This window comes from Oncorhynchus clarkii, chromosome 28 (assembly GCF_045791955.1).
Source record: "Oncorhynchus clarkii lewisi isolate Uvic-CL-2024 chromosome 28, UVic_Ocla_1.0, whole genome shotgun sequence".
Lineage (NCBI taxonomy): Eukaryota > Metazoa > Chordata > Actinopteri > Salmoniformes > Salmonidae > Oncorhynchus > Oncorhynchus clarkii.
Window position 1 is genome coordinate 34,775,892 of NC_092174.1, and position 13,708 is coordinate 34,789,599.

The 13,708-nt window shown below is 43.4% G+C and overlaps 1 protein-coding gene across 1 annotated transcript in view; it reads right to left on the minus strand.

Annotated features, from left to right (window-relative positions):
- LOC139386835 (rap guanine nucleotide exchange factor 4-like) overlaps positions 1-13,066 on the minus strand; it is a 34,981-nt gene extending 21,915 nt beyond the window's left edge. The window contains exons 1-6 of the mRNA XM_071132682.1: positions 12,999-13,066; positions 6,084-6,226; positions 5,814-5,902; positions 5,052-5,198; positions 813-885; positions 648-712 (exon numbers count right to left, since the gene is read on the minus strand). Coding sequence (XP_070988783.1) covers positions 648-712; positions 813-885; positions 5,052-5,198; positions 5,814-5,902; positions 6,084-6,226; positions 12,999-13,066 — 585 coding nt within the window. The remainder of the gene's footprint in view (positions 1-647; positions 713-812; positions 886-5,051; positions 5,199-5,813; positions 5,903-6,083; positions 6,227-12,998) is intronic.
- Between the last annotated feature and the right edge of the window lie 642 nt (positions 13,067-13,708).

The window sequence follows — 13,708 nt, forward strand, 5'->3', positions numbered from 1 at the left end:
CATATTTACTATACACTCGCTAAGCTGTGAATCACAAACACACAACCTGTCCTAACACTCCCAGTTGTCATAGCAACCACACAACTGCTGTCAGGGATCATGAATGAAAGGTGAGAATGAAAGGTGAGAAAAAAAACAATCACACCCACCGACCCACACACAGAGATACTGCTGCTGTCTTAGAACTACAAAAGAGGGCATCATAATTGGGCAGATGGGGTCTTTCTTGCTTGTGCATGAATTATCTCTCATTAGCACAACTACAGAGGAAACTACAACTACATTGCACAGTTCAGGCTAGATATTATTTAACTCAGTAGAAACTTTGCAATGTGTGCATTGAGCTCACAGAAAAAAATAGAATGAAAAGGAATTCAAATTATTGAACCAATGTCAGTCAGTTACTTGTTTAAAAAAACAAAAATTACTGACATTTCAGTTAGTTGCTCAGCACTAGTGTGAATACACCCCCCCTCCTCCTCCTCCTCCTTAAACATTTATTAATAGTATCCTCTTGTAGAATACACACACATCTCAGGTCACAGTCTCACTGTACACAGCCTCATTTAAAAAGACAGTACTTTGGGGTTAGTTGAGTGATCAGTGATATTAACTTTAATGAATAACATTGAAAGGGGCCAGCTTACCTTGTTGAGGATCTTGTTCATTAAGTTGAGAGGATCTGAACCTAGACTGTCTTTGTCTGTCAGCCCTTAGGGAGGTGGGAGACAAAGTTATGACCATCGTAATGTGTAAAATGCAATGTTAATAATTCAATATTATTCATTCAACTGGATTGTAGTTGTACTCACTGTCATTGTTGGATCCAGTTTCCATGGAGCCATAGGGAGGGGCCAGAAGTCCAGCCATACACTGACGGTACTTCTACAACACAACACACAGCCTTTAGTCATCATAATCAATAAACACACACACCATTAGTCTGAACAAGGCTCTATTGCCTTACCCACTCATCACCTCACACCAACATTACAACTCTGGACATTACATCCCTATACGACCCTGAGGAGGCTCCATTACCGCTGCCTCCACACACCCACCCACAGCCTACACCCTTCCAACAAAACAAAGCCCTTTGTCACCCAGGGATCATTTACATATGGAACATTTCACATTACATAACACACACACACACACACACACAGGGTCAATGAGTATAGCAAGGACAACTGAGAGCAGCGGCATGTGTTTCAGTGCCACTCACTCTTATGTTCATATCTATAGTTCAAGACAAATATTGCAGATTGCTTGACTTCTTTAGCCATGCTTGAATGCTAAACACACAGGGATGAATTATCAACAGAGTTCTCCAGGATTATGTCACTACTCTAAAATCTGTGTGGTCTAAAGTAATTACCAGGCAAGCCATGCCCTTAGGAGCCAAAACACACACAGGAAAATAAGTCCTTTAACATTCAGGAAGCTGCTGACGCGCACACGCACACACACACACACACACACAAACAATAGGCTGATTCTTTGAGCAAATCGAAGTCATCACATCCGATGTCAGACAACAAAGCATTGGCAGTACTGAAATCAGAGTTTACCGGGAGTTTGTACTTTCTATCAATTCATGAATGAGTAAAAAGTCACTTAAGAACCAAACCCACCCTGGCACATCGCATCTCTCGCTCTCTCTCTCTCTCTCTCTCTCTCTCTCACACACACACACACCTGACTAAACTCACCCAGGGTCTTCTCTACACTTCTCTACGTCTGAGAAGGACCACTAAGAGGAGCTCTCTGCTCCTGTAATCCACACACACACACAATCAGGAAGCCAGCAGCATCCTCAGTACTACCCCAGAGGTCTCCTCTCTCTCTGTTGCACCCACTCAGTCCTCTTTGAAACAGCACTCCAGTACTCACACACAGGTTGCCACGGCAATCAGAGCTTTTCAATGAGCTAGCGGGAGAGCAAGAGAGCGCAAGAGGAGCTAGATAGAACGTAGAGAGGACTGTATATAGAGAGCAGAGAAAGATGGAAAGTGAGAGTGTGTGTGAGAAAGAGAAAAGGTCCCAAGGCACAAGCACCAGACAACATTTTCATCAATAATGAATAGAGCTCAATATTGTTTACACTGAACAGAGACAGACATACTGTCTCTCCGGTCTCTAGGTCATCAGGCTGCTGATTATCCCGCACACCCGTCACCATCATCTCGCTCGCCAGCGCCTCATGACACTCACCTGGACTCCATCACCTCCTTGATTATGTTCTCTATATCTGTCACTCCCCTTGGTTCTTTCCTCAGGTGTTATTGACTCTGTTTTCATGTCTGTGCGTTGTTTGTGTTTTCATGTTTATTGTTTCATTTATTTATTAAAACACTCGCTCCCTGAACTTGCTTCCCGACTCTTACCGCACTTGTTACAGAATAACACCTCACCTAATGGAAGCATTAGGGTGAAGTGTTTTATTATTTTATTTTTGTGTCAGTGTAATGACGTTGGGTCCGGGAACTGCTACAGGCTCCCGTGCCTCAGCCGATCTGTCAGGCTCCCGTGCCTCAGCTGGTGTGATCCGTCCGCTCCGCGTCCTGCTGCTGCAGCCGCGCGTCGGGGATCTGGCATATTGGTCATCTGATTATCCCGCACACCTGTCACCATCGTCTCACACACCTGCGCCTCATGACAGTCACCTCCTTGATTATGTTCTCTATATCTGTCACTCCCCTTGGTTCTTTCCTCAGGTGTTATTGCCTCTGTTTTCATGTCGGTGCGTTTGTGCAACGTGTTTGTTTCATTTTGATGCACTGAGAGAGGTAGGCACGCTTTTTCTGTCTTCAGAAAAGTTTGATTATTTTAAGTACAAAGTCATACAGTGTTTTGTTCATGAATAATGATGTGTATTTAGAGGTTACTCATAAGTGGATGGTATTGTTAAGATGCACTTGTAATTGTACTTTTTAGGATGATATCAACATTCTGAATTCAACATGTAGTTAGTTAATAGCTAGCTAAGGTATTAGCAAGCTATTGTATGTGTGAACGATGGCTAGCCCCTCGAATGAACCCAGTCCTTCCTATTGTGCATCTGTTGTAGAAAGAGGCAACGATTTTCAGAACATATGTTCTCCACAAATGTTTTATTTCCTTTTGGATGCAGATGCAGGGTGCAGGGAGTGAGTTCTGCTTAATTAAAACTACCTGATCTCCAAAGTCCACGTCTATAGTCTCAATCAACCACACACAACGCAGAGTTACAGCGGTGCAGTATAGCACCGGCTACACAAGGACCATTGTAGTATGTAATGTCTAAGAAACGTGCTACAAGATGAATAGCTGACTATAAAAGTACCGTAAGAAATTCATCAAAGAATGTTCAAATTGATCATAAAGTAATGTTTAAAAATTAATAACCCTTTCTCTGCCTCCTTCTTATTCCACAAGACAGGTGATGACACACTTTGTGATGACTGTGTGGGGTTGAGATAAATAGTATGTCTGTTAAGGTTTGGGATAGGCTTAGAAAGGTTTGGGGGACTATTGCTTTATCGCTGAAATTGACGTTGCAATATTTGCGATCAGAAGCAGATGCTTACCCCCAACCACCATCCCTGTCAACAACACACTAGCAAAATTGAAACCTACCCGAAGGTAGCACTATTGCCCCTAGTGGCCGGTTTCCATGTCATCTCCCAACGTTCTCAGACATGGATGGCCGTTGAATATTGACTTGTATAGCGGGTAAACGGGCTTGGGTCTCTGTAGTAACACTATTACTGTATATCAAGGGTGACCTGGCTGGGACCCCAGTAGTAACACTATTACTGTATAGCAAGGGTGACCTGGCTGGGACCCCTGTAGTAACACTATTGTATCACGGGTGACCTGGCTGGGACCCCTTGTAGTAACACTATTGTATCACGGGTGACCTGGCTGGGACCCCTTGTAGTAACACTATTATATCAAGGGTTTCCTGGCTGGGACCCCTGTAGTAACACTATCACAGGTGACCTGGCTGGGACACCTGTAGTAACACTATTGTATCACGGGTGACCTGGCTGGGACCCCTTTAGTAACACTATTGTATAACGAACGGGTGACCTGGCTGGGACCCCTTGTAGTAACACTATTGTATCACGGGTGACCTGGCTGGGACCCCTTGTAGTAACACTATTATATCAAGGGTTTCCTGGCTGGGACCCCTGTAGTAACACTATCACAGGTGACCTGGCTGGGACCCCTTTAGTAACACTATTGTATAACGAACGGGTGACCTGGCTGGGACCCCTGTAGTAACACAATTGTATAATGGGTGACCTGGCTGGGACCCCTGTAGTAACAATTGTATAACAAGTGACCTGGCTGGGACCCCTGCAGTAACACTATTGTATAACGGGTGACCTGGCTGGGACCCCTGTAGTAAAACAATTGTATAATGGGTGACCTGGCTGGGACCCCTGTAGTAACAATTGTATAACAAGTGACCTGGCTGGGACCCCTGTAATAACACTATTGTATAATGGCTATCACCTGTCAAATGCTGTGACTGATCTGTCTTTCAAACACTTTATGGTTCCTCTCCTTTAACCAGCATGATATGACACTTCAAGACAATAGCAGCAGCAAGCGACTGTCACCCAGGCTAATATCACCCACACAACATAAGATCAGAACACTGAGGATAACTACAGCCTCAGGCCCTTTCTGCTGTATATTTAACCTGCTAAAATAGTCACCAGAGAGAGAGAGATGGGGGAGTGCACTTAGCACACATACATAAACCTTGTTATCCCACTAGCACTCCCCCCCCCCCCCCCTCCACACAACAAGGACACACACACACAGTGGACCATAGTGGAGGCCTAGGGTTGACAGTGGACCATAGTGGAGGCCTAGGGTTGACAGTGGACCATAGTGGAGGCCTAGGGTTGACAGTGGACCATAGTGGAGGCCTAGGGTTGACAGTGGACCATAGTGGAGGCCTAGGGTTGACAGTGGACCACCCTCTTGTGGCATAAGCGAAAACCACTTCAAAATGTTAACTGTGTGCCTCTTCTGCCTCACCTCCCCTCTCTCACCTCCCATAGACTCTTGAACTCTCTCTGTTCGATGCGGAGCAGTTCGCTGGTCTCTCTGCTGACGATAGTGGCGTGGCGAGGAGTATTATCCAGAATTGACTCTCCAAACGCCGTCCCGATTCCCAGCGTGCAGATAGTGACAGCATCCTAGACACACACGGAAAGAACATACTCAATTCGTTTCACTTATTTGATTCAATTTAATTCAGTTCCAAATCAATACATCTTTGTCCCCAAAAGGGCAATTCATTTGTAGAACAACCATCACATACAACAGCACTGGGGACAGTTACGCACACACACAAACACACAGAGAAGACTGTTTCAATCCAGACCCACTATCTACCTAAGGATCAATGTTGTAAGACTAGTTGTTAAAAACATTCTATTCTTGCATTCTGTCTAAGAGGGCCAGAAAGTGACCCACATACTGATTATAATATGATCATGGTCATTCATCGGGGCTGTACAGGACTACACAAGTAGTAACACAAGTAGAACAGCACAGAACTCTAGATGGAGAACATTGAACTTTAGAGAGAGATCACAGAACTCTAGATGGAGAACATCGAACTTTAGAGAGAGATCACAGAACTCTAGAGCGAACACTGGAAAGAAAACAGAGAACACTAAAGTCTAAAAAGAGAACACTGAGCACCAGAGAGAAAACACAGGACAAGCTCCAGAGGGAATACATAGTAACTAAAAGAGGAAAACCAAACACAGAGGTTTAGTAAAAGGTGTGAAGCAGACCTGATTTACCTGGTGGTTGGCTGTTTCTGACACCTTGACGTCCAGAGAGCCAGACAGAACAGCATACCAGCTGGTCCCTATGTCACCCTGGCGGAACACTACACAGAACAGACATAACAGCATATAAGCATTCAGAAATAGTCATAACATTGATGTGACAAGTCATAGTAAACCTGAAAGCCAATGAGGTATCAGAGAGGCCTTTTTCAAGGTGCTCATACCACTGAGTGAGTGTGAGAGAGTGTGTGCAGATGTCCAAGTGTGTGTATGTATACTTCCAGGTGATGCCTTTCCCCAGGTATTCGTAGAAGGCACAGGAGCAGATCTGCAGCAGCAGGGAGGGGTGGAACCTCTGGAAGGCTTTAAACCCTTTAAGTCTGGTCAGAATGATATCCAGATCCTCTGCTGAACGCTCCGCAGGCCTACAGAGAGAGATGGGGGATGTTAGTAATAATAATACTACATGGGAGTTATATAGCACTTTAAGGACCCAAAGTCACTTTACAATTATAGAAAGAAAAAGAGTCAAAACAAAACAGAGTTAACAAAAACATGAATAAAGAGAGGGGTGGGCTCAAAGAAGGGAAAGAGGGATGTATCAGTGTATGAGGAGGTTGGGATTCGGATAGGAACACGGTTTAGGGTAAGGGGTAGGGGGGCATGTCAAAGAGGTGGCGCTTTAGGAGGGACTGAAGGACAGGGTGGAGGGAGAAAGTTCCAGAGCCTAGGAGCAACCCTGGAGAAGGCCCTGTGGCCAAAGCATCAACCTGGGGATGACAAGATGGGCTGCTGTGGTGAACTGAGTGCGGGTGCAGAAGGTCTGGGTGATAGGGGGAGGGAGGGGTCAAAGCGTTGGGACACAGGGAGCCAATGGAAATTGGAGGACAGGGGTGATGTGCTGTCAGGACTTTGGAGATCACAGGGGAGCTTGAGTTGATGATGGACAGTAGTGAGTAGACGGGAGTAGATGAATGCATGTATGAGGGTTTCAGCGTCAGGACAGGAGTGGGAGGACCTGACTTTGGCAATGTTGCGGAGGTGGAAGATTGAAGATTTGACAGTCTGTCCTATATGGAGGTCAAAGGCGAGGGTGGAGTTCAGGATTACACCAAGGTTGCGTGCATGGAGGGAGAGACAGTGGTGTTGTCAATGGTGAAGGTGAGGTTGCAAGCTTTGTTGAGGGTGGATTTGGTGCCTATGAGGAGTTGTTTTGTTTCATCACTGTTGAGCTTGAGAATGTTATTTTGCATCCATGTTTTTATTGCAGAGAGACAGGATTCAATGTGGGTTGAGGAGGGATTTGCTGCTGAGGTAGATCTGGGTCTCATCGGCATAACAGTGGAAGTCAAGGTTGAAGTGACGGAAGGTTCTGACCAAGGGGGAGGATGTAAATGAGGAGTAAGCGACCCTGGGAGACACCCAGTATAACTGCAGCTGAGTCTGAGGTGTGGCCATTGAGGGTCCGGTTTGTGAGGTATGTTTGTAGCCAGGAGAGTGCGGTGCCCTCATCACACAGACCCTCCAGCCTGGTGAGGAAGCTCTGATGACTCACTGTGTCAAAAGCAGCACTCAGATCAAGTCGAATCAGGATGTGGAGGGCAGCAGCAGAGGAGAGGAGGTCATTGATAACTTTGAGGAGTGCAATTTCAGTACTGTGGAGGGGGCAGAAACCAGACTGGTGGGGCACGAACAGGTTGTTGATTAGCAGGTGGGTTTGTAATTGGAAGGCAGCAGCACGTTCCAGTCTTGGCAAGGAAGAGAGGAGAGACAATAGTTAATTTTCAGGATTAAAAAACGGCCGCGGGGGAGTCAAAGAGGGTCATCCGATAGGTATTCCAGGGTAGGTATGGAGAGCAAAATCCAAAATAGATACAGTAAGGTAATTGGGTTTGGTCAGGGAACCTGGGCCCAGATTCAAACCTTAACTGACATTTTTCCTTAATTATAGACTTACGAAGCAAGTTAAGCAAAGTTGCTATTCCTCAATAAAATGTTTCTCAAAAAAAAGATAAGAAATGGGATTCTTGAAAATGACATTTAAGGATTTCTTCTTGGAAATGTACTTAGGTTAACCCTCGTCTTGTGACGATTGGATACTGTTGTAACCATGAACGTTTTCTTGCGCCACTGTCACAGACATAGTTGGCTCCCGGACATTTAAATTCAGCAAGAAAACAAATTAAACGCACATAACCTAGCTAGCTAGTAATTATCAATATAACCAGGAAGAATCTAGGCAGGTGGAGGTAATCACAGCAGTGCAGTCCAGACTCCGAGGTAGGCTAACAGCCAACTAGCAAGCACTAATAAGCCACGGCTGTAAAAGTCAAAGCTCCAATAGGCCTGAAAGTGCATAAAAACAACAGGTCGAAAAGTAGAGAAGCAGCAGTCAAGCATGACAGCAGATACTCTCACCCGGAAGTGTGTGTGTGTGTTTGCTCTCCTCTTTTCTGTTCTCTGTGATAGCTGTAGGCGTTCTGTAGCTAAGGGCCCCCTCCAGAGTGTGGATGTAAGCGTAAAGACACACCACTGACTGAGACAAAATCATTCAGAGAAACTCACAGAGCAGTCTGTTCACATCTCTTTTCTCTCGATATCCCCTCCCTCTCTCACTCTGTCTCTCTCTCATTCACCCACTCCCATAAACACAAGTATGCATACACTGTGCCTGGCCATGGGTGATGTTGAGACACCATATGACCTCCAGCTCTCCTCTGACACTGGTGACTCACTGAGTGTGAGAAATCCACTGAATGGCTAGTACATATTGACCTGCTCATGCAGACCAGGGGCTTTCTAGCTATTCTCTTCAGATACTCTCTCCTAGGCATTGGTTAATTCCTTTTTCTCTAATCTGCCTTGTCTTTCCATCCATCTTTCTCCTTTCCTCTCAGACCTTCTCATGTCACAAGAGTCCAAGCTGAAGGAAAAATTCTGCCTGAGGACCACAGCTCTCTCTCTCTCTTTGGGTTTAATCTGTTAGACAGGTGGTCTCTAATCTCTGCCCCCCCCCCCCCCACACACACAGACAGTTGTGTTAAAGACTCACAGGCCTACATAATACAAGACCAACCTGTTCCTGTTCCTCAGCGTTGACCCAGATGTCTAGAATAAGGGATTACAGGTGACACAGAGACCACCTTCATCTGGCTCTCTTTCTCCATCTCTCTGTTTCTCTCTCTCGCCATACCTCCCCGCTCTCCCTGCATCACACAGCATTTCCAGTAGAATGTGCATCTCTCTGAAGCTGATGTGGTCTGAGAGCAGCTCACACCACCTTCAACCTGTAGGTCACATGATTCATCCTCCTGTTACTCTCACGCTCTCTTTCCTTCTCTACTCTGTCCCTCGCTCTGTCTACACTGAAAATAGTTTCCCACCTCATATTACAGCTAAACCAAAATGACACATACACAACAGTGAGACATATTCTAGCAGGTGGTACAGATGAGAGAGGACAGGACAGGAGGAGAGGACTGGAGAGGAGAGACCAGATAGCTCCAGAATCTTACTCTGCAGCACCCAACGGTTCGACGAGGTCTCTGTTCATTACTTCATCAAAATATATAGCTTTCCAAACAAATAGTTTCCATTTTGTATTATTTCAACCAAATGCAGCTAGTGCCGTTTTTTCAAATGAGAAGGACCTGCACCTAAATATTCTGAGATAAATGTTATGTTTTCATCTCCATTTGTAATGTGTTGCTGTCTGCCCTGAAGCACTGTCACCTTCTATACTACAGATCAGCTCTAATCTCTGTCACTTACAGCCAACTGAAGTCAGATGAGATATCATGTAAAAGCGTACACGTATTACTGTCCACACTAGAGGTTGGCCGATTAATTGGAATGGCCGATTTATTAGGGCCGATTTCAAGTTGTCATAACAATCGCTAATCTGCATTTTTGGATGGCGATTATGGCCGATTATATTGCAATCCATTAGGAGACTGCATGGCAGGCTGACCACCTGTTACGTGAGTGCAAGGAGCCATGGTAAGTTGCTAGCTAGCATTAAACTTATCTTATAAAAAACAAATCAACCTTAACATAATCACTATTAAACTACACATGGTTGATGATATTACTAGTTTAACTAGCTTGTCCTGTGTTGCATTTAATCAATGTGGTGCCTGAAATTGTGTCACTTCTCTTGCGTTCAGTGTAAGCAGAATCAGGGTAAATGCAGCAGTTTGGGCCACCTGGCTCGTTGCAAACTGTGTGAAGACCATTTCTTCCTAACAAAGACAGTAATTAATTTGCCAGAAGTTTACATAATGATGACATAACATTGAAGGTTGTGCAATGTAACAGCAATATTTAGACTTAGGGATGCCACCTGTTCGATAAAATACGTAACAGTTCAGTATTTCCCTGAAAGAATAAAAGTTTTGTTTTTAAAATGATAGTTTGCGGATTTGACCATATTAATGACCTAAGGCTCGTATTTCTGTGTGTTATTATATTAAGTCTATGATATGATAGAGCAGTCTGACTGAGCGGTGGTAGGCAGCAGCAGGCTCAGAAGCATTCATTCAAACAGCACTTTCCTCCATTTACCAGCAGCTTTTCGCAATGCTTGAATCACAGCACTGTTTATGACTTCAAACCTATCAACTCCCGAGATTAGGCTGGCAATACTAAAGTACCTATTAGAACATCCAATAGTCAAAGGTATATGAAATACAAATGGTAGAGAGAGAAATGGGGCGGCAGTGTAGCCTAATTCTCATTATTACAAATATATATAACAAACAAAACAATATACAAATAATAAAATAGAAAATCGGCTGGTTAATCGGTCTCTGCTTTTTTTGGTCCTCCAATTATTGGTATTGGTGTTGAAAAATCAAAATCGGTCAACCTCTTGTCCACACACAGACACACACACATACACTGACATTAGCTGTGTAACAGTTATCGGATTTATCATTGTTGCCTGGGCTTATTGATTTGGACATGGTGGGTGTGTGTGTGTGTGTGTGTGTGTCCATCATGCCCGCCGTAACCTTAGTCCATCCCCCTGATGGTGGAGATAGCCCCCCCCTTGTGTTATCGACCAGCATTGTCATGGGCTGCATCTACACTGACTGGGCAGGTAGGGATTCCTATTACCATTAGAAACATTTCTCTGTTTCCTAACTTCATTACAAAGAAGGAAATAGAAAAACAGAGAGAGAGAGAAATGAGCTCCCATTGCCGATGGTTACCTGTGGATGTCAAATCAAATAAGTTTTATTGGTCGGGTACATATTTTGCAGATGTTATCGCAGGTGCAGTGAAATGTTCATGTTTGTATCTCCAATCGTGCAGTATTACCTAACAATACAACAATCCAAAATAAAGAAATATCAGAATGAGCAATGTCAGAATTTCTTCAGGTTCCTAAGGTTGAAGAGGCGTTGTTGTGCCTTCTTCACCACACTGTTCGTGTGGATGAACCGTTTCAGGTTGTCAGTGATGTGCAAGCATTGGAACTTGAAGCTTTTCACCCTCTCCACTGTGACCCTGTTGGGGATCCACAATCAGCTCCTTAATTTTGTTGAGGGAGAGGTTATTTTCCTAGCACCACTCTGCCAGGGCTCTCTGCACATGCTCTGATGACTCGGCTTGGGATGCCGTCTGGGCCGGCAGCCTTGCAAGGGTTAACACACTTAAATGTCTTACTCATGCTGGCCGTCGAGCTCTTCTAGCCTTATTCTATTCTGCTCAATGCTAATCAATCCTATTCCACTCCATTCCCAAGCATCTCAAGGCTAATATTCTCATGATCTTTGAACTGTGTTCAATACAAACTACATTAACCTGCAGATACAGATTCAATATTTGCCATTGGTTCTTGTGTGTGTGTGTGTGTGTGAGTGTGTGAGTCCACAAACACTATAAAAAAATGATTCTGGGTTGAATTGAAATAGACTCAAAAAAAACAACCAACATATACTTAATAAAAGTAATTTCAAAGATTTGTTCATTTCATTTTACCAACCAAAGAAATGTTTTAAAAGGATAAATTGAGTACATTTTAATATTCTTTCTCCACTTAACAATAAATGATTGCAACCACTTGCCCGTTTTTAGAGGATTGTAGGTAATTCATTTTTTTTTTTACTTTGATTATTTTACAGAATGTTGTAAGCATATTCGAAGAAATACAATTAGTTCTATGTTAGTATTAAGCAGCTTGTTGTGTCAAGAGGTGTAATGTATTATAACGAACGATATCAAAACCAGACAAATGTACGTCCAATGATCAGGCTACCCATTCCCCCCACCACCATAAAGACAGAGGCAAATTCAGCGTCATGCAATGCATGCAGTTCTACCTCCAGGTAGACTGCTGCTGGTGGATTTAGCACTGTGCTCAACAATGCCTGACAAATTGGTTAAAATGGAAAAGTATTAAATAGATTAAACAGTGTTCAACATTAAGAGTTTTATTAACACTAGTATGTCAGCTGTACTAAATGTGTGTGACATCAACTCATATATTACCACATTATCAGTAAATCCCACACGTTTTTATGGCTATTATAAATTCCGTGGACTTACTTTATTTGTGTAAATCCCAAACAATTTATGAAATATTGTTTTACTAAAAGAAAATGTGACGTTACATCTACTAATAAGAGTAAGTGTTTTGTTGTTGCGTTCATTTTTTTAAAGTAGATTCAACACAATGTTTTTTACAGTGCCGGCTGACAAATTACCCTGCAATGAAGAGATTGGATTTGCGCAAACCTGCCCCACGCCCAAAAATAAACCAACCCTACACACACGACTGTTTTTTGTTAGGTATAAATTACCCATCGCAGACTACAATAAAGTTGTGTCTAAATTCACAAGAGATAAAAAGTGATAATGCTGCGGGTGGTGAGGAGGATTAACGAGTGAAACAGAAAACCATGAACCTACAACGCCTTTGTGAACGACTAGCAAATAGACAAACACAGCAGGTAAATGCCCTATGAATAACCTAACCTGGGAATGGTCTTCAATTTGTACCTCGACCGAATGTGAATATGTCAATGACACAATAACAAAGCCGCCTTCGCACTCAGGCATGCACACAATCAGAGATTGCCGGTTAAGATGACAAATCGTAATGTTGATGCTGATTTATGAATGGAACCCAAATTCGTTGTTTTCAGCGGTTTAGGATGCCGTGACCAAAAGGCGGGAATGTTTATTACCCACCTTTTATCCAGACATTCGACCCATTCAGCCAAAGGAGACGAGTTGGGTGATGTTTCTATAGCGACCATCTTTCCAGATAATGTGTGATTGAGAAACCGGGAGATGCTGAAGACGGCTTCAGCGTGGTGGTTATCCGTGCAGTCGTCCGTTCATGAGCTGAACTCGCGACTCCGCCCCTTGGCTGATCCTGGGCTGAGGTTTAACGTTATGAGGCTACTCTACCCCCTCAGGACATTAACAACCAACGAGTGAAATTGATTTGCTAAATAATAGGCTATACTTTTTTTTAAAAGATGCCATTCTTCGAGTTGATAATAAAAAGATTTAGAGAATATTTTTTCAGAAACGTGTAATGTGTTGATGATAGTGATACTGACTAGATTAATGAAATTGTCTTCACCTATTCAGTCCTTTCATACCATAACTGAAAAGAGACGAAGAGAGGAGGAAAAAGAGAAAGGAAAATCAATCAACCTTTAGATCATTCTCTATTAGCTTCATGACAAAATCTGTAGAATAGCACTATAAAACTGCACATTTTTCTCTGCACTGTGGCAAAATGTGTTGAAATGCAGTAAATTAGCTGATTGAATGTGGGGAGCTATTCAGTGGTCAATAATCAATCACTGAACAGCATCAGCATCAGATAGAATGGAATGACATGTGTGACAGACAATATCTTCATAAACAAAACAGTATATTTTTATTAA